A 20,998-nucleotide genomic window follows, 5' to 3' on the forward strand; every position below is an offset into this window, starting at 1 on the left:
GCCCAGCTCCAGTACCAGGCCGGGAGCCCCACAAGCAGGGCAGGAGCAGCTGCGCAAGCAGCACGGCCTTGCTCTCAGTGGCAGCCCCAGACAAAGCAAGCATTGCACGGAAGCAGACAGTGTGCCTCCAGCCTCAGCCGCGGCCTGGCTCCACGCTCTGTAAACAGCAACATCCGAGGCTCCGGCGTGGCAGGCAGTGGCTGCCTGAGTGGTGCGCATGCAGGAAGCGCCTGCTTGTACAGGCCCGGCTGCTCTGCTCAGCCCTGGCACGGCCCTCCTGCCAGCAGCCCTAGGCTGACGGAGCAAGGCAGCACCTCCAGCTCGGGGATGGCCATCCTGTGCTCACAGCAATCAAAGACACAGAACGTGCGGGCGTGCTGGATTGCAGCTGCCTCCTTTAAAGGAATTTGTGGTTTTGGGTTCACATGCTCATATGAAAATACACATTCAGTGTTTTGATGTCATTTTTGTGCTTTATTTTTAGTAGAGCAATATGCTTGGGAATTAAGAATATGAAATATGTAGCTATTGAGCCAGCTGGATTTCAAATAACTTTAAAGAGACTTTATGAAGCACGCTTTTTTCTCTGTTGCAGTACATGCGTTTTTTGTTCCAGTTTCTACAGACCGTGGCTCAGTGCCATTATGTTGCTGCCACTGTTAGCACATGATGTGATGAGGAGGAAGGCTGTCAGGTTCACAAGTCTTAGAAGGGGATAATGTAGGTGTTTTTTCAGCCATTTTATTATTGAAAAAAAATCACAGCTATTATATTTTTTTTCATGGAAGATGTTTCTAGTACATGATTTATTGTCCAAGTCAGCATTTGGTTAAGCTTGAATGCAGGGTTCAGATCTGTACTGAAGTGCCTTTTGCTTGAAGTAAGATATTTCTTTTCTTTCTTCAGTTAGTGAATACTTAGCTGTGTCTAGGACACTTCAGAAAGGTAATCTAAATCTGGGATTGGTTTTGAGTTGCTATTAAATCTACCTACGTCATTATTTGAAGGGAGTATTCAAGCAGTGTTAGAAATGGCACTGAAAACTCACGGAAGAAAAAGCAAAGAAGTTGGGTTGAGTTTTTATCTACTCAGGAGTTACTTCTCCAGGAAGGTGACAGGCTGTTAATTTGTGTCTCTGTATCTACTCATCAAAGGAAGAGCCGTTAGAGATTGCATAACCCACTTCTCTGCCAAAGAAATTACCACACATACTTAATTCTTAAATTTCATGTATCTGTGCAGCCCTCAGTTTTCAAAACAAAGACAATGAATCCAATATGTGCTGCCTGGACTGTTGGTAGATGCTCCTGCAGAAGAGGATGGGGACTCGGGAAGGGAATCTACCTTTGACCACTCAGGTACAGGGAGCTCCCTTTGAGCAAAGGCCCAGAGAACTCCCATCTGACCTGCAGACTTGACCGCAGGTTTCCAAAGATGTCTGCCTGACTTTAGCTGTAGCAGACTTCCTTTGGAGCATGCTATGGAAAATTATACAGCTTAAGCTGTAAATTCTGTATGTTCAGGCATTCTCTGAGGAACTCGGGATCTGTGATGCATTGTTGCCAGGTCAGGATATTACTGCCGCACTTATAGGGATCTGGTGATTACTGAAAGCCCAGGGAGTGGATGTCTGATTCTGTTCACCTCTGAAATACAAATAGAAATGTTAGGTATCCAGAGTGGAGAAAAACACAAAAAGATGCCGTAATGGACACTTCATAACAGTATAATGATGATTTTATATAAAAATATGATATTAAATGCAAACTGGAAAGATACTGGTGACTGCTTAAACATTTTCTTCAAATAATGAGATGACTGGAAATGGTGCAAACTTTATGCTCTCACTGAGCTTTTCAGCCTGCAGTAGAAACCAAGTTTCTGAAGTGCTCTTGAGTCTGGGCAAGAAACATTCATTTTCAGTTTTGAAATAAAATCGCCTTAGGTTTACTGCTTGGCAGGGTTGTTTTGCTAAGGAATGTCGCACCATCTCACACAAAAATACTCTTCCCATTGTGCTTTTCATCTGTGCCAGCACCACATGCTCACTCATCTTCCACAGAAGTTTCTTTGCTAACCTCAGCCATTGTGTACTCAGACACTTGGATATAAAATACTGCTTCCTGCTTGAACCTTGCTTTGATTTTTGATGGTGGTCACGGTGATTTGTATTATATGTTTTATTATATTTTACACTGTCTTAGATTATTATGGTTATTATATTGATGGGGATTTAATTTTATTAATGATTTGTCAAGTAAGGATAGAAGGATACTGTCTCACCTCAAATTTACAGATGCTTAAAACAGAAATAAGGTAATAGTTGTTTTAAAGCATGTACCTATAAAAGTTTAGGTGCATGGCAAAAATTTGCAGGGAAAGAAAAGTTTAGGAAATGCTGTTATTTTTCCTTTAATTATTCACAGCCGACCATATGGGCAGCAAGGTTTGCCTTGGGGAACCCAGCCTGTGGCAAGTGGGTTGGAACTTCCAATCTCAGCTGTTCTGTGATTGAATATTTTCATGGAAAACTGGAAATAGCTCCTGCTGGAGTTCAGTGTGGAGATCTGTGGAGAGTGACTTAAGAGACGTATTGAAGCCTTGTGGTATCAGCTTAACTGAGAATGTGGGTTTGAATGCATTTAGTTGTGTGGCTGGGTTTCTTCTTTGCGTGTTGAAAAGCCTACCATAATATCTAAAAGGCCACTAATGTATGTTTCTTTCTTACAAGTTCTCTGCTTAATTTTTTTTCTTCTACATGTTCTTCCCTGAACTAAATTTAAGGTTCACTTAAGTAATTTGAGTCGTTTTGATATGTTGTTTATATCGGAGGTTTTCTTGTTATTTACTCTGACATGCTGAAGACTGAGCTCTCACATTGCAAGATGGTGGATCAGCAATGAGGTAGTGCTCGATGAAAAATGGTTGGCCTGGCTTGCATAGTAAGGTCCATTTCATATAACTATATGTAGGCTGAGCAGACAAACAGATCATTCTTTATACATTATGCACATAAATTTTGTAAGCAACCACAAAGTATTTAAATTATTAAAAAAATTGATAATCATATAAGTACAAATAAGTATTTTTTCTTTTTTTAATGCAGAAAGTGGGAAATAAAGCATGTTTGCCAAGACATTTTTAACCTGGCAGAAAATACAAAGAAATTTAAACCTATGTGCTTTTGGAATAGTTGATAATTGTATGCTTTTTCAAAAAGCTGAGACTTTGTTGTCATAAAAGTTATACACAGCAACTGAGAGAAAAAATGAAACTTAAAACACAAGTAGAATTAATCATGCTTAGAGTCCCTTTTGCAATTTGCAGAGTAAGTTTGCAGTCATCTGCAGCCAAAGGCCATACTGTCTACATGCTTCAGCCTTTCCTCGTGGGTTGTGTTTATGATTTAAATGTAAGGCTTCCTTCGTGCTTCTGATCTCATCCTTAAAATCATTATCATTCCTAAATAGAAAAGCAACTTCTGTAACAGACTGGCAATGAACATATTGAATTGATCACATCAAAGAAATAGTTGCAGGATGGCGTTAAGCCTCCACTTCTTATTAAAGCGATCTGCATGGGCAGATCTCTGAGTCCCTGTGTAATTGTGCAGACTTTGATCAGAGTCCAGGCAGCTGGAGTTGTTTTGAAGAATCAGATGTTACAATGCTGTGAAGGTTGAAGGATGGTGTTCACCTTATATTTTGGTGACTACCAGAACTTGGTAGTTACTTGGTGTTAAGATAGTTTAATATTTTGGTACCAACTGGAATGCTACTTGGCCTCTGCAACGTGTTGATACCAGAAATTCAGTGGGAACACAGGTGAATTTTTAAAAACTGGTTTTCATTATAGGCAGTAATTGTAGTGTTTCTCTAACATGCTGTTACATAATACTTATCTAAACTTAAACACAACACATGTATTTACTAGAATTATTTACTACGATGTGACAAATACGCAGCTGTGAGTCATTTACTTGAAAAGTGGGCAGCTGATTTTTAAAAATTTGAATGAAAAACTTTAATAGCAATACAAGGGTCTGGCAGAAAGTGGTTTCATGCGCAACCATCGTGTATTATGTGGAAACCTCCATTTCCAAATTACGGTTACCAGAATAAAAATTTCTCCAGGAATTTGGGGTTGTTTTCATACTACATATGTAGATACTCATATATAGTGAACGTGTGTGTGTACATCTCTATACTTAATGTGCAAAAATTTCAAAGTCTAGAGTTTTATATTCAATCATCTAAAGAGTAGGAAACAATGTAATTGCTTTCGTCATTCTAAGGGCATCTCCTTGTTTAGCTTTGTGTGATTCAGTCTTATTTACATAACCAAATGTTTCCCCATGGGATTCCTGGCTTTTGAACATGGCAAACACTTCCTGTTCTTATAGCTTCCTGAAGATTTCTTATCCTAACAGTGATCTCTGCTGTGTCCCAGGTTTGATGTCCAGGGGATGAAGATCTTGCAGAAAGCAACAGTGAGCCCTTGGGCTACAGTGCTGTAGCAGCTTTGGTGCTTTCTTCTCCTGATTTTCCACTTGGTATCTTGCACTTTCAGTAGTAGTTTTAGAGTCTGATGCACTATGAATTGGGAAATGTGGCAATTCTGTGTGGATTCCCATGGTCCCAACCAAGACTGGAATGTTTTACCTTCACACAGCACGGACTATGGCACTTGAACTGACAGTAACACAGATGGTGGTGGGTAACAAAGGCTTTGTCATAGAAACGCTGGATTGTTTGAGTTGGTAGAGTCCCTTAAAGATCATCTGGTCCAACTCCCCTGTAATGAACATGGACGCCTACAGCTAGATCAGGTTGCTCAGAACCCCATGCCTAAAGGGACGGGGCATCCACTGCCTCTTGGGGCACCCTGCTCCAGTGCCTCACTACCCTTAGTGTAATAAACTTCTTCCATATATCTGATCAATTTATCTGGAGGGATGGGCAAGGGCAGGGGGGGGGGACAGATGGCCAGAGGTGTCATGGTGTTTGCTGATGGGAAGGGAAGGCACAGGAATCCTGCACCTTTTTTCTGGTTCCAAAGGAAGACTGCTGTGACGTTTACAGGCTCTTTTGCCACTGGCCATTGTTACCTGATTTTGTCCCCATTTCCTTTTTTTCCTCAGAATGTTCTTTGGTAATATGATAAATGCTGATTTTTAAAATATGGAAAGAAAAAGCATACAGAAGAGGCTTTCATTTTTGAAAGTTAAATTACAGAAAAATAAAAGAAGAAGCAGTTTCAACCATAGACACATAGATCGCAATACTCCAGTACTGATTAATATTACAAGCTGATGTTTATAGTGGAAAAATTAATTGGAAGGAAAAATATTATTCCTCATGATGTCATTAGCACTGTCGGCATTTTTCTTTCATTGTCATTTCTGAGGAAAGCTAGGAAAGCAGCAGTAGGAAAATTGTGTGTGGCAATATGGAAGCTTAATTTTAAAATCTAATTTACCAAGGATATTGTAGCAGTGTTTGGCAGCTATTATGGCAGACATGTCTTAGGGGAAGAAAGAGAAATGCCTAATGTGGTAGCAGTGCGCATAGGGAGAATCAGAAGTAGAAGTGCAGGGCCAGGTTCAGCCTAGCAACTTGTTTCTGACCAAGCACTGGAAGCGTTGCTCTGAAATGCCTTATTGGTGAGTGCCTTTGACGAAATTCTCTCCCTACACAGGGTCTGTTGTATTTGGGGTTTGGAACACAGAAACAAGCTCTGTGCTGCTGGCAGGGTCAGCACACTGCTGGGAGCAGCGCTCTGCGGGTTACCAGCTGCTCCCCAGCCAGGAGGAGGGCATCTCTATTTTAATCACTTGTGCTGCTCCTTTTTTATTTTTTATTTTTTTGAAGGCTGCTGATATTATTTGTCATGATATTTCTTCATGATGTAATTGGTGCACTTCAGAAAATATTACATCGGAGTTACAGATAGAATTTTTTCAAGACAGAAGAGCTGGATGCCTTCTAAGTAGCACAGGCATTGGTCACACTTCGTTTCTTTAAGCTGCTGCTTGAAGTCGCCCTGTTCTCCCTTTCCCACCCAAACAGGTTGGCTCTGGTGTCTTGGGCCTTACCGCAGCTTTTGGTGACTTATTCTTGTTTCAAGCAGTTCTGTTTTAGATTGGAAGCTGAAATAGGAATTTTTTTCATTCTCTATAAAGAATGCTCAGTAGAAACAAAAATTTCACAATGAAGAAGCACTTGAGGGAGTTTTGCCGATATTTTGTGTACAAGTGCCGGTAGACTTGCGCTCCGTAATCAACTCTGCAATCATTACATTTCCTACAGACTGCAGTTCATCCTCTCAGCGTGTCATCCTATAAACTTGGACTGTCATTTTTTTAAGCAATACAATGGTTTGGGAATAATATTGGGATATCAATATTCTTGGTCTGAAATTTGAAGATAGTGACAAAAAAGTTGATGCATGTCCTTCCGTTTATCACTGAAGAAATACCCAAATATCGATGATGATCCCAAAAGATCGAATCAGATTATTGAGCAGCAGTTATGCATGTTCAAAGCAGTGTTTTACCCAACCCTTATTAAGTTGAACTGCATATTACTAATCTGTTGAAATGTTTGGTTACCATCATTCAGGAAATTATCCTTAAATTTGTAAAAGGTGCTTGACAGCCCAGCAGTAGTAATTCCTACTGTAGGACTGACTATGACTACATGAATAGTTGACAACGTTGTTTTAAAGTGTTTATAAGAAGTAAAAACTGGTTCAGGATAAGCCAGTTTTGTGTTTTGTTAAGAAACAACTCTGCTTAAAAAAAAAAAAAAAAAAAGAAAGAAAGTTTATTTTCCTGTTGAGCTGCAGGAAAGTTCTTTACAGTTATTTGGCAAATGCAGAGATACCACTGAAGATAAAAAGTTTCCAGAGGGAATGGTCCATCAGGGACCAAGAATGCTGTGATCATTTTTCTCAACATGTTTTTCTACTACTGATCTCCACAAAACTGTTACTTGGGACTTTTTGTTGCTGCCAGGCCCCATAATACATTTACTCACATGCTTCTAATGAGAGAAAGCCAGTGCAGAAATGCTGCCAGACTCTCTAAGTAGTTGGTGCAGCTCAGAATAGCCTTCTCTGGCCCATGCTAGGAGTGGAGGAACAGCAAAATCCTGTTCCAGAAGGCAGGAAGGCAGCAGGATGGTGGATAGGGTTGTGCTGTCAGCCCTTGGATTGTACGAGTGGCAAGAATGGAGCAATCAGACTTGGGCATTGGATAACGTTCGGGAAACAGTTGTGGACATGACTACTGTATAGGCAGTAGGAAGTCTGTAAATGACTACACACCGATTTTGTGGTCCAGGAAATACAGCAGAGGTTACAGCAGGAACCTCAGCCCCTCAAAACCTGCACTTTCTTAATATCAAGATGGTATCTAGCACCATCTTGGACTGATATAAAAGAAACCAAACAACATTATGTATATGCAAGTATATGTGTGTGTTGGTGTCTGTATTTTTCTAGATAAGCAAAAAAACATTGATTAAGCTATTCTATTCAAAAAATAGAATAGTCAAAATTACAATTTTCCTGCTGACAGTTATACATTTTCATACACTTATACAGTATTTTATATTGCTTTGTCATGTAAGGTTCTTTTATGCTGTGTTTTTTTAAACATATATTATGTGACTGGGTGTGTATAGGTACATAGCTAGAATTCATAATCTAGGTGAAAACTGGAATCTCAGGTTTTTAGTCTCCAAATGATAGAAATCCCAACTATGATCGCATAGCACAACGCTCTGTGGCAGTAGTTTATTTTCCCTGTGAAACTCTCACCAAAACCATTGGTGGTGGTTATTTCTTTTGACAGAACAACTTGAAATTTGATAGTGTCATGAATACCATTTGAAGGCTTTCTCTGATATGTGCTGCATGTTATTTTTGAGGGGTAATTTTTCAGGTAAATAATCACATCTCAAATGCTTTTTTGTTTGCTTGTTTTGTTGATGTTGTTTTGTTTGTTTTACCAACTTTTTAGTAGTTCTGCTTACCACTACAATTTTGTAAAAATGGAAGCTGATGTCTTTCACACTTGATTTCTTTTCTTATCTTTTTCTCTAGTGTTCATCCATGCTGGGAACTGGAATAAATGAATCGTGTTTAACTTACTGTAAATGCAGTTTGAGCAGTGAATTTGTCTGTTTATTCAGTTAGTGTAGACTGGGATAAATTTTATTTCAGTCTCACCTAAGAATTTACCCAATGTTTAAGCCTTGTGTGCATTATATGTTTTGTGGTTTTAGAATAGTTAGGTCTTGTTATGAGTCTTTTAAGGAGTACTTTTAGCAGTATATGAGACAAGTTTAAACATAGTTTGCAAACTTGGTTTTAAAGCCAAGGTAAATGAGGTCTTGTAATGCCACATTCCAGTGATTCTGACATCAGAGGAATATCTGCAGTAAGAAATTTCTCTGCTAAAGTGGCTGAATATTTACATACCTGAAAGAAACAAGATTGGGATCTGATGTGGAAAAGCAGTAAGGTAACCACTGAAGACAATAACAAATGTTTACATTAAAACTCTTTCCCCCTTCCTCAGAAAGCAGTGAGATGCATTTAAACCAAATTTGATTTTTGTTAAGAAAAAAAGTTTTTAAAAGGCTAAATTAAACCAGTCATTTAGTTTTCAGTGTTTTACTGTTGTTTCAAGTTGTTCGATGTTCCGCTGTTGTTTTTGGAAACGTCTGTCTAGTTTGGTTTAGATAGTGAGAATCATGATAAAACTGATCTGAGCACTGACACAAATCAGAAAAAAACAAAAGAACTTTGAAGCCCTAGCACAAAAGATCTTGCATCTAACGTACATAAGGATGTTTGAATACAAAAGATTAATTATTCATCACATTGCAACATTATTAACCTTTTATTTTACTTTTTTACTGAGATTTTCATTCCAGTGTTGGAATAATAATAAAAAATAAGGTTAAGTTTATAAGCCTGATTTGTAACAGGAAACTTGATTAAGAAATTGTTAGCTGAGCAGGAGTGCATTAGTTTCACCTTGGATGCCTGTGCTGAGCTTTTGCAGATAGAAAGGAGATTCACTTTCAGGTTTCAGTGCCTCTCTGTGGTGCCCTTTGATGGAACTGAAGGAGTAGAGAAAGCTGCAGATCAGCTGGGCTTGAGATGATTGGCTACCCTGTCATCCTTTGATTTTAAGAAGAAGAAGAGTTTAGTGTAATGTCGTATAATCAAGTGTATGTTGGGTTTTTTTCCTCATTGTAATAACATGTTTTTAGAAATTTGACTTTTTCAAATTTACAATTAGAGTCTTCATCTTGTTTTCTTTCAGATTCTTCTCATTCTTTTCATCGGGATGAGACGATAGTTATTGCCCTTGCATCTGTGTCTGTACTAGCTGTCTTGATTGCCGCTCTGTTCTTTGGATACAGAATGCTTGCAGGTAGAGTTGGCTGACCCTTTTTTTTAGTGTTGTTCTTACTGTTAATACTGTTTCTCAAAATTATGCTTATGTTTAGTTTTCTTCCCTAGTCTCTCTTACAAGTTTGTATGTAATGCTCCCCTTTATCCTCTCTAGCATTTTTTGGTGATATTCCTTTCATAACAGTTCAGAGAGATTTATGATTCGTTTTCCAAGTTGGCATTTTGGGGCCTGCTTTTCCTCGACATATCCTCTACTCAGCACGTAAGTGTTGTTATAAACGTGTTTGACAGCTGCTACCAATGATATTTAATTATCAAAACAGTGTGTAGCAGGTTGCTTTAAGGTTGTAGCTGTCAGCACCTTCGCTGCTGATTTTACTAACTCAGAAGAGTTTAGAGGATTCCCTTCTATTTACCTACATTATGTGTTAGTGCCAAGTTCAAGGCAAGTTTGCATTTTCACTTACAGTTATGTCACAAAATCAGAAAGTGTCTGATTTCCTTTCCATCCCTTTCTGTACAGGAGACCGTAAACAAGGATTGCATAGTATGAACATGATGGAGGCAGCAGCATCAGAGCCCTCATTGGATCTAGACAATCTTAAGTTACTGGAGGTAAATGTTCAACTGTTTCTTAATCTTCTTTTTTTTCCAATGTAAGAAAAAAAAAAAGTCACAGCAGTTTTATTTTGCCTGGTTTTGTTAGCAGTATTGTATTAGCTAGAGCACATTCTATCTTGAAAAGAAAATATTAAACACTGGAAAGTGATTAATGGGGATGAAGAGAATTTAAATGTGCTGCATTTCAGCACTGCATCAAACTCCTTTTCTTTTACTCAACTCTGGTCACTTTAAGTACAATATCCTACAATAGTCACTTGAAATGCTGTAGTAACACCTATTGGAGTATAGAATTTACTGCAGATAGGGCCGTGTATTTCCATTGTAGTGCTTTTAGGTATTGTCATTAATCACAGTGGAGCACTCTCTATTTCCATGGCAACTAGGGGCTAACTAGAACCTTCCACTGAGCTTAGTGCCAATGCATCGTCAGAAACCTGAAAAAGATTATACTTTCAATTGATATACTTTGTAGAACTTGTATAGAATTTGTAAAAGCTTTTTGCTAGAAAAATCAGTATAGTGGCTGTGAAAGAGATAGAGAGAGGTACTTTTCTTCCTGTTGCCCGTCAGAAATCACAGTCAGAGATGCTGGCTGCAGGCATGGTATTCTCACTGCAGTGTGCTCCGGGCAATGGGGAAGCTAACCAGCAAAGAAACTTGGGTGCCCTCTGCCAACAAAAAGTATTGGAGGCAGAATTCACAAGAGTTCAAAGGCACGTATTGTAAAAGTGCGTAAAGCCTCAGATGAAATACTCATACTGATAGGTAGTCTTGGAAAAAGCATCAGCTTTGTTGGAGAAATCTACTGCAGGGTCTTCTGTCTTCTTTCTCAAACATTAAGGAGTTGACATCTCACTTTCAGTCATAGGGTGTCACAGAACAAATTGTCTTCACCTGTGTTTGCTTTTCCACATCTCAGGTAGAGATGTGAACATACTGTGTGTTTGTACCTTGAACTGACTTTACAGTCCACTATGAGGACTCTCTGACGTTGGAGGACTGAGAAATGGAAAGTATTATCTGTTAAAAGATACTTTCTGCTAGACAATATTACCATTTTTAGAATCATTAGATTATAATGTATGTATTTCTAACAGTGAAAAGATACTTGTCTATGAAAACCTTACAGTTTCACATTCATGTCTACCTGTAAACTATTTGAATGCAATAGACTTAAATTCTTATGTAGTTAGAGTGTTTTGAGCTTTACAAACTAGAACTCTTTTTGAAGGTGGTCCAGTGCTCTGGTTTAGAGCAGAGATTGCATCTTTCTTCAGTTGCCATGGAGATGGAAAAGGCTTTTCTGTAAAGGCAGTCTAACATTGTGGGAGCTAGAATAAAGATTTACAGGTAGCACAGAGTTGATTATGTCTTCCTGTTAAAACCTGTTTATCTCCTTTGGAATCTGTGTTGCACTGCAAATGCATGTAGAGCATTATTAACCTAAAATGTACAGCTTGTAAAGCTATCCTAAAGGTAAAATGTATAGCTGGAGTTAATTAGAATTGATCACATAAAAGCTATAAATGTTTAGTAGTCAAAAGTTTTATAGAATTATCAGCATAATGCGCTGGATTTATTAATGTTCTATATAAAATGGCTGAATAGGTTATTTACAATTTATTTAATGGGTATGCAGACTATAGGTCAATATAGTAATATAGATCTAAATGGGCCTATCCTAAGATTTCCAGCTTCAAAATGTTTTATGACAGTGTTCTAATTCTGGTCTTCAGTACAAAATATTTGCTATTTCCCACAGTGTAATTGAGTATTAAAGTTGGTATATAATCTTTGTTGAGTGAGAACTCTGATTTTTGCCTTTACTTATTTATGAATGAACTAATTATTTCCTGGTTTTTTTTGCAGTTGATTGGCCGGGGACGATACGGAGCAGTGTACAAAGGCTCCTTGGATGAACGCCCCGTTGCTGTGAAAGTATTTTCTTTTGCTAATCGTCAGAACTTTGTCAATGAGAGGAATATTTACAGGATTCCACTGATGGAACACGACAATATTGCCCGCTTCATTGTGGGAGATGAGAGATTCACTGCAGATGGGCGTATGGAATATTTATTGGTGATGGAATATTATCCCAATGTAAGTGCTTCAGAGAAATCAATTGGATTTGTTTAGATTCCTAAGAATAGCCACGTAAAAAGGATGTACTTCAGCCTCTGATGATTCTTGCACAGTAGTCACCTTTGACTGGTGTAATGTAAAAATGATCCATATCATTTTTAATGAATTTTTAATGGTACGATTTTAATGAACCATAGTATGTTTTGGTTTCCTGTAGTACCCTTTAAGGTTGCCCAGTTACTGCTACCAAATGTAGTCTTACGAACTCTTGGCTGTAATATTTTGCTCTTGGTTATATTGCAGTTTTTTTAAATCAGCTGTGGAATAATCAAGGGCAATATTTGAAGAATTTTTTTTACTTAAAAAATTATCAGTAAACATAAATCTACTTGATGTTAAAAACATTACACCTCCATCAAGGTCCTTGCAACGTCACTCTATAGCTGCAAATGGCAAAGGTTTTCTACAAGAAAACATAAGGCATCCAGTATTACTGTTTGTGGCACTATAAATCATGAGGTGTTTTTATACTGCTATAGTACTGCTATAAAGCTATACTGCTTTCTTTAAAGCTTCCTGTGGCATACCCTGTTTGTTTTGTTATACTGTACATTGATACTGAAGAAGTCTTAAAGCAGTGTTGCTTTGCAGAACCATATCTTCAGTTCTCCTGAGCTGTGTGCTACATCCCTCAAACTCATTGCTCTGAGTTCAGTACTGTGTGTGTGTGTGTGTGTGTGTGTATACATGTATGTGTACATAAAACAAAAGTATGTTGAAAATGTACAACACAAAATGTGAGCTGCTTATCATGAAAAATCATGAAATGTAACATATGAGGCATTGTTTTCCTGTTGTATAGAAAAGGACTTTAACTGTTCAATTAAACCATACTTCAGTGAGCTTTTTGGTCTCAAGTAAACAAAGGCATTGTAGTTATTCCAGTGTGTAAAGGTGATGACTGCAGGTTGATTTGTTATGGGGACAGTAGGACAAAAGCAGCTTATTAAGTAGCAAAAAGAAATAGAACAGCAATAAATAAAAGTAATGATGCTTCTCTATTAAGATGTTTCAGGTACTATATATATGTTTGTGTTGAAAGTTAAATGCATGCATGTATATAAATATCTAAATACATATGCAAATTTGAGGAGACAACATATCATTTCACAAATACAGAAAGAGTGTCCTGACTGAAACTCTTAAAGTGACAACACACTTGATTCTGTCAGTTCATAAGGATTGAAAATCTAAGAAGAGATTGCAGAGATGAGAAGTGACTGCAGGAAAGCTCAGGCATGTCTATACCACGTGTATGACCTACTGTGACAGAGCAGGCTTACTTTGAACGAAGTTAAGTGAAGTCAAGAAAGAATTCTGTTCCTGAGAGGGCACAGCATAATCGTCTTAACAGGCGATCTGGTTTTGCTGTTTTCTCGAATGAAAGATATTTGGTTGACATGTAATTTGATTGGAAATTGTTTTGTGTCTTCTATAAACAGGATCTGTTAACAATCTACTTGAATGCACAGATGAGGCTTACAACATATTATCGGATACTTTCCCAATATGGTCTTGAAAACAGCAACATTAGCCTGAAATCAATCCACTGGTGATTTGGAAGTCATTGGAAAAAGTGCACAGCAGGTGTAATTAATGCACAGTACCATCCTTAATTCAGTGAGCAGATGTTCTGCTGTGTGCTGAGCTAACAGCAGGGAAGGAACCCTGCTGTGGAAGTGCTACTAGAAGGGAATGGCACCATTCAAACTGTAGTCATAAAACTTGCTTCAGTAAGAGGTAACCCATGCAAGACGTGCAGCTGAAATATTCCACATCCAAAACATCTGAGAAAGAAAATTTCCTTCTTGGAAGTGGAAATACACAAACCAGAACATTTTAACATTTAACATAGAAAATTGTTTTTGGCATTGCTTGGGTGAAAGCAAGACAGTTTAAATTACACCAAATCACTATATTATCTGAATACCAGACAGATGAATGTATGGGAGCAAGTAATAAAATGGGGGATATATGTGTTGGCTCAAGTATAAATCTCCCTCTCAAAATCTTAACTGAAACTTTTCCTAGTTGTCATTTATACTGAACTTGACTGAGAGCATAAAATCACAGCTCTCAGCCAGCTTAAAAATAAGTGGTAGTTAGAAAGCTCTGAGATCATTATATGGTGTTTCCCACTTAGGCCACAACAACAGTCTTGTTATCTTTTTTAGAATGGGCTGGCATTAGGGATAAAGTGGAGATTTATATATCAGAATAAAATATGTGATCCATATTGGACTGTGCAGTTTACCTTCATAAAATTTAAGTCTATAGATAAGCAAACCATTTCAGTTGTGTATTTCACATTTTACAATTTTGCCTTATCACATGTGGACTCCATCACATGTGGAGAGGACTGCACCTGACACTTAGGCCTGGCGTAGTGACAGGAATTTTTGTGAACCTCTTGTTTTGGATTTGGGATTTATTGCTGTAGTAGAACAGACAGGAAGTTAGTAGGAGTCCTTCTTGTAAATAATTTTGCACTTTTTATTTTATTGTTTACAGCTTTGTAACTCACTTGTAAATGAATTCTCAGATTGTTTTTACCAAAATCTATTGGAAGTTTGTAGGACAGTATTTTAAACAGCTTAAAAAAAAAAAATTCTCATTGAAGTTTACAAGCTGCATAGTGATGTTTGGTCTGTTTTTACCAAGGAGGTTGTCTGTTTATGGATTCCTTATTCCATACAGTCTAAATTTGAAAAGCTGCAACACTTCTGTAATTTTATTAAGGAATGTCAATAATTGGCTTTTAGTTTTAGCACTGAATTAAAAAAATAGTCTTCGGTCATTTTAAATGTTGGCTATCTGTGTGCATCCATCTGAGCTGTGCATGTATTAACTGAATACTGACTCCAAATGGTCTCAAATGGCAAATATCTGCAGTTATTTTTTAACCAAATGTTACTTAACAGATATGTCAATCAAGTGTTTTTATTTGCAGCTATGATAGTAAGACATTACATGTTAGTGCATCTTTATGATTAAAAATTTAAACAGGCAAAAGATGGTAGACATAGTCGTGAATAACCGTTATAATGTGTATGCAGAGAAGCCTGGACCTCTTGTTCTTTATGCGTGGGGATTTGCTTTGTTTAAACCAAGGATATTGTTACTGAGGACTGTGCATAAAAATGCACAAAGACATGATAGTTGTGGATCTGTCCCGTTTGTCATTTTGTCTGTGTTTCTAGAATATTTCACTGTCATAATTGACACTCTTCCTTTGTTTTTAAGATCACTGCAAAAGATAATTATTTCTTAAAAAGAAAAGAAAAGAAAAAAAAAAAGAACCAGCATTTTATTCATGTTTAAATTCTCTATTTAAAAAAAGTATGAAATTCTTTTTTCCCATTTCTTCAGTGTGTGTTGACTCGCTCCTATTCTGAGCCTTCTTTGGGCTTTTTTGTTTCAATGACTGAACTAATCACAGCAGGTGAGATGCCAGTGAGAGATGTTCAGTGTTCTTCTGTAAATGCAAAAGGTTCAAAGTCCACTAATTAGTAATCCCAGCTGTTATGGCTGCGGGTACCCTTCTTCTGTTATTCAGTAACAACTTTGTAAGAATAAAAGAAAACAGTATTTTGCTTTTGTTTGTAATACTTTACTCATAAAGGCAATATTTATCATTATGTATGTTACATTTCCTTTTCAGTTTCCTTACATAAACTGAATGGCACCACTAAAAATTAATGAAACTTTGATCCGATCTTGTGTTTTATAACGTCTGGGTACACAGAGAAGCAGTTGCAGGAACATGACTTTCAAGAGCAAGGGATAAAACTATCTTTCTTCAAGATTTTGACTTGATTGCTCATTTTGCTACTTGGTAATAATTTTAATCTAGTATTTGTTATTTCATTTTCGATAGGGTTCACTGTGCAAATATCTGAGTCTCCACACAAGTGACTGGGTGAGCTCTTGCCGGCTGGCACATTCTATAACCAGGGGCTTGGCGTACCTGCACACAGAGCTACCTCGAGGAGGTAAGGCCAAGAAGGGATGCCAGAGTGTTCAAGATGTTGCCATTTCTGTCAGGTAGAAGATTGCTGCCTTTATTTTTCATTTGTGACAGTACAGTGAGTAGGAAATGTTTAATCCAAATGCAGATTCCTCACAACTTCTGATATGCTTTTCCTTTAGAGCAGTTCCCTGTCATGGGCTGCGCCAGTGACGCTTGCACGAAAACAGGGAGTAAGAGCCAGCAGTGTCCCAGAGACAGACAAGAGGAGGAGGCAGAGCTGTGCAGTGCTGCTGTATCATGGCAACAGATTACTGGAGACCTGAAGCACTGGTGTCTGTCTAATAGAGAGCGAGCAGATGGAGTGTTCTGTTTGTTTACTGCAGTTCCGACACAAACCAGCAAAGCAATTTTTAGTTTGTGTGTGAACTGTGTATGTGAAAAATAACTACATTTCTTAACTCCACTGTAGTTTTATCCATACCTCTTGATTTTTGTCGAAGGGTGAGATCCCTGGATTTTTTAGTGATTTATTAGAGCTCTGGATCTGACAACATGTTGATGTATCTATTTTATCTCTGCTCATTTGCTTCAGCCCACCATTTCAGCCAGTGAAGTATCACAATTATATAACAGGTATTCTGTGCTATAACAGGCTGCAGAATGTGGCCTGGCATTGAAGCATTAGCTTTTTGGCAAAAAAAAAAAAGACAGTATTAATTCTAAATGAAGGTGCTAATGTTGAGATTAAAGTCCTAAACCATGTATCTCAAATGTTAAGAGTGGAAACCAATGATACTGTTAAAAGTGTGAGGCTGAAAATACCTAAATCAGTATTCCTACATGTGATTGAATCTGCAGCTATCATCTTAACATCATCACTTAGAAATGTGCAGACAAGTGTGTGCATTAGCAGCCAGAAAATGTGTAAGCCCTCTATCATAAAGGAGAGACAGCCATAGACTGAACTATATGAGCTCATGGAAGTAGAATAAACTGCATAGTTAAACTGGTTCTGTAGTGCTTGTTGTTTTACTAGGTAAATTGCATGTAAATGAGGAACAACTGAGATTACTCTTTGGGAAAGATCAAATCCCTTGCAGGAATAACATGTACAGATTCTCTGGAGTGATATTGTCTACATATCTTCTGAATTGGTGCCAATCCCAATTATAATTTCAGTAGCTGATATTGAACTTAACAGGGGACTGTGCATATGAGAAAGAACGTTTGGAATAGCTGTCAGGGCTGTGGCAGCGGGTCTGTGCTTAAGTACATAATGTCTTCCCTGCCAAAATCATGCTGCAATATCCTTTGGAAAGAAGCTTACTGGCAAACACTGAAGCTGTATGTAATGGTAACCCAGTATAATGTTTAAAGGCAGTGAAGCTATGAGTGACAGTCAGTTTTCTGTAGATAGCATACTGCAGAGCTCCTTACAAAGAAGCAAATGTACTAGCTTTCTACAAGGTAAGTTGGTTTTCTGTTTATAATAGGTGAGCAGACTTAATGAGGTTCTCTCATTTTGTCAAACAGTAGAACTGCTCAAATAATAACAAGCACTTTCATATGTCCAAATAGACCATTACAAACCTGCAATATCCCATCGTGACTTGAACAGCCGCAATGTGCTGGTAAAGAATGATGGAACATGTGTAATTAGCGATTTTGGGCTCTCCATGAAGTTAACTGGAAACAGGCTGGTGCGCCCAGGTGAGGAAGATAATGCAGCCATTAGTGAGGTAAGTACGAATAAAGATAAGCCAGCATGTAAAGGATGAAAAATTAGTATGGGAATAACATTGAGAAATAGTTGTTTGAAGATGAATGTTACGGTGGTACAATTCTTTTGATGGGGAACTGCTGCAGTAGGGAAGCAGCCTTAGAAGTGGAAGCTTTGTATGTGAGAGATGATGTATGCAAGGTGTGTATGGTTGCAGAGGTTACAAAGATGTGGGTGCAAGCCCCATGAGTCTTCTACTGCAAACATTACTTAAGCCCAAACAGTCTTTGGAAGCTGAGGTAGTTAAATTTTTCTCTTTTTTTTTTTTTTTTTTTTTTTTTTCTCCCCCCTCCCCTTCCATGTCCTACAACCACTTATTTCTCTGTGTGTCATCTGTAATTTGGTGGATTTTAAATAGTTACGACAGGGAAAATAAACATGTGTAGAAAGGCATGGAACAATTGAGAATGAATAATGAGGGAAGCTTGAAAGAGTAACCTATGAGAAGAGATTGAAATAATTAAAGTTGTTTAGTCTAGTGAAGTAAAGATGGAAGCAAGTCTTCAAATATGTAAACAAGTGCTACAAAGAGAAAGGAACAAACTGTTTGCATTCAGCTTAGATAGGAAGAAAGGTAATGGGATTATTTTGCAGGTGGGAAAGTTTAGGTTAGTTGTGAAGAAATCTTATGAATCTGCAGAATTCAGGGACTACCAGGGAAGATTATAGAATTTGCATCCTGTGATTTTAAGGAACACAGTGGAAGAACATCTGCTAGGAATGGATTAGAATGGTTTCTGGGCAAGAAGAGGAAACTGAGTTCTTAAGCTTTGTTTTCGATGATGCAATGATTCGGAAAATGTTTGCTTTTTCTTATTTTTTTAATAAGTGTAAATGTGCAGACATCTGAATACAGGCTGCTCAAAAAATAGTTTAAACGAAGACTGAAACCCCCTGCTGCCTTAGGATAATTGTCATCTGTGCTTTTACAGTCTTTACATTTCATTCACAGAATGTTTCACAGTGCTAATCAGCATCCTTGTGCACAAATGCTTTTTTTAGATGCCCTCTTGCTGAACAAAGGAATGGGGAAACCACCATTTAAAATACAGGCATGTGCAATAGTCCTTTGACAAAATACTGTCACATAAGGACTGATGAATGACTGCTCTAATCTAACATATGTTTTAGTAAGACTAGACCACCAGTAAGAGTAGCAGCTGAGGGCACTGATTAGAAGAGAATTGCATTTTCTATCTTAACTTCTAGAAAACATTGAAGTAAATTAAAAACAAGACAAAAAAAAAAAAAAAAAAAAAAACAATGACGACAACAAAACCACACCATGTATGCACCAAAAAGAAATTGCTGAAGAACTCAAAACCTTTATAATAAAATTGAATTTGGAAATTACTTCTTGATTTAAAGCTTTGATTTTGACTTTCCAGGTCGGTACGATCCGCTACATGGCCCCAGAAGTGCTAGAAGGAGCGGTGAACTTAAGGGACTGTGAATCTGCTTTGAAACAAGTAGATATGTATGCACTAGGCCTCATCTACTGGGAGATATTTATGCGATGTACAGACCTCTTCCCAGGTAACTAAAAGAACTGGAAGAAACAAAAATAGAGGAAATGTTAGTCCCTAGTCAAGGCTTTTTAAAGTGAAGAAGGGAAGTAATTTAGCATTAGTTTTTTGCTGTTAAGCTGGTGCCATCTAGCGTTTGAGATGGTTATTGTTAACAATACGCTGTGTTAGTGGGGCAGTGAGGATCATGCTGGCAGACTTCAGATTGTCTGTTAAAGCATTTTGTAGGCCACATGGCAGTGCTGTTTGAGCACTGCTCTTATTGTCCAGAGCTCACGATCACTGGTAGTTGGGTTGGTGGCAAAGGCAGTACTTTCAGTGCTTAGACTTGATGAGATAGTGCCCAAAATATCTTTCAGACCTTCCTCATGAACAAGTGGATGGAAAAGTGCTGTAATTTAATGAGGTGTTTAGCCATTCATACTTTTATTTATGATAGTGACATGAAAAATTCAGATAACTTGAGGAAATAAACTGTTAACAAGCAAAAAAAGTATAGTGACCTCCATCTTCTTCCTGAGCTGTAGCGTACAGAGTTAAGCTGACATGCAGTATTCCCTCTGTAGTTAAACAGCTGCACAGTACATGCAGTGGCTTGTAGTCTGTTTGGATTTTCTCCTGAAGTATGCTTAATGTTGACATTTCACAGACATTAGATGTCATCCTCAGGCTCCAGGACATTCTGAAGGTGCCCCTCAGTCAGTAAAATTTGAAAATGTTTTGAGAGGTTTTCAAACAAGACTTAATTCATTTGTAGTTAATTCAGTGTTTCTGGGGAGAGGGAGGGAAGCGGAAGAGTGTGGGTTTGAGGGTGGAGTCAGAATATCTTGATAGGCAACAACTTTGATGCTACCTTTCATCACTTGAAAGCCCTTGCCCTGCCTTTTTTTTTTTTTTCCTCCCCTCAAATCTGTGACTTTCTTCATTCTTTCTTGTGCTAACAGGGGAATCTGTGCCAGAGTACCAGATGGCTTTCCAGACAGAAGTCGGAAACCATCCCACTTTTGAAGATATGCAAGTCTTGGTGTCCAGGGAAAAGCAAAGACCGAAATTCCCAGAAGCATGGAAAGAGAACAGCCTGGTGAGATAGTACTAAGTACTGTGTACTAAGAAACAAACGAGCTGGCTATACGGTGGTATCATTTCTTAAAAGCAATCTTTGTACTTGCATCAAGTGCCCACGTTTCCTCTGGATGCTGGATGAGAAACATTTTATGCCTTTTAAATCTTACAGACTAGTAGCACACTTAATAGGCAAATTGTAATCCTCCAATACTGACATTTCATAAGCTTTCGTAAGCATATACTTCAGAAGTATAGTCTTTAGAATTTGTAGTGGCTACAGTTTATAGCAATTATAACTACATTCAAAAATTTATGTGGCTTCATTTGATCTACAGTTTTTATTTGCAAAAGTAACAGCAGAATAATTCTGTTTGTTGTTTTGAATTAGTATTGCTACAGCTTAGAACCTTGCTTGCTGCTGCAGGCTGACAAGTTACTGCAAGTCAGCTGAACTCTGGTAAG

At 37.9% G+C, this 20,998-nt stretch overlaps 1 protein-coding gene across 2 annotated transcripts in view; it reads left to right on the forward strand.

The window, feature by feature from the left end:
* The window catches only part of BMPR2 (bone morphogenetic protein receptor type 2), a 52,856-nt gene that overhangs the window by 17,189 nt on the left and 14,669 nt on the right, over positions 1 to 20,998 (forward strand). For both annotated transcript variants that reach the window (XM_042822134.1, XM_042822135.1), the window contains exons 3-9: positions 9,338 to 9,448; positions 9,953 to 10,044; positions 11,923 to 12,153; positions 16,073 to 16,187; positions 17,744 to 17,904; positions 19,334 to 19,481; positions 20,416 to 20,552. In XM_042822134.1, coding sequence (XP_042678068.1) covers positions 9,338 to 9,448; positions 9,953 to 10,044; positions 11,923 to 12,153; positions 16,073 to 16,187; positions 17,744 to 17,904; positions 19,334 to 19,481; positions 20,416 to 20,552 — 995 coding nt within the window. The remainder of the gene's footprint in view (positions 1 to 9,337; positions 9,449 to 9,952; positions 10,045 to 11,922; positions 12,154 to 16,072; positions 16,188 to 17,743; positions 17,905 to 19,333; positions 19,482 to 20,415; positions 20,553 to 20,998) is intronic.

This window comes from Centrocercus urophasianus, unplaced genomic scaffold (assembly GCF_019232065.1).
Source record: "Centrocercus urophasianus isolate 14NV4802_14NV808 unplaced genomic scaffold, USGS_Curo_1.0 seq_20, whole genome shotgun sequence".
Classification (NCBI taxonomy): Eukaryota; Metazoa; Chordata; class Aves; order Galliformes; family Phasianidae; genus Centrocercus; species Centrocercus urophasianus.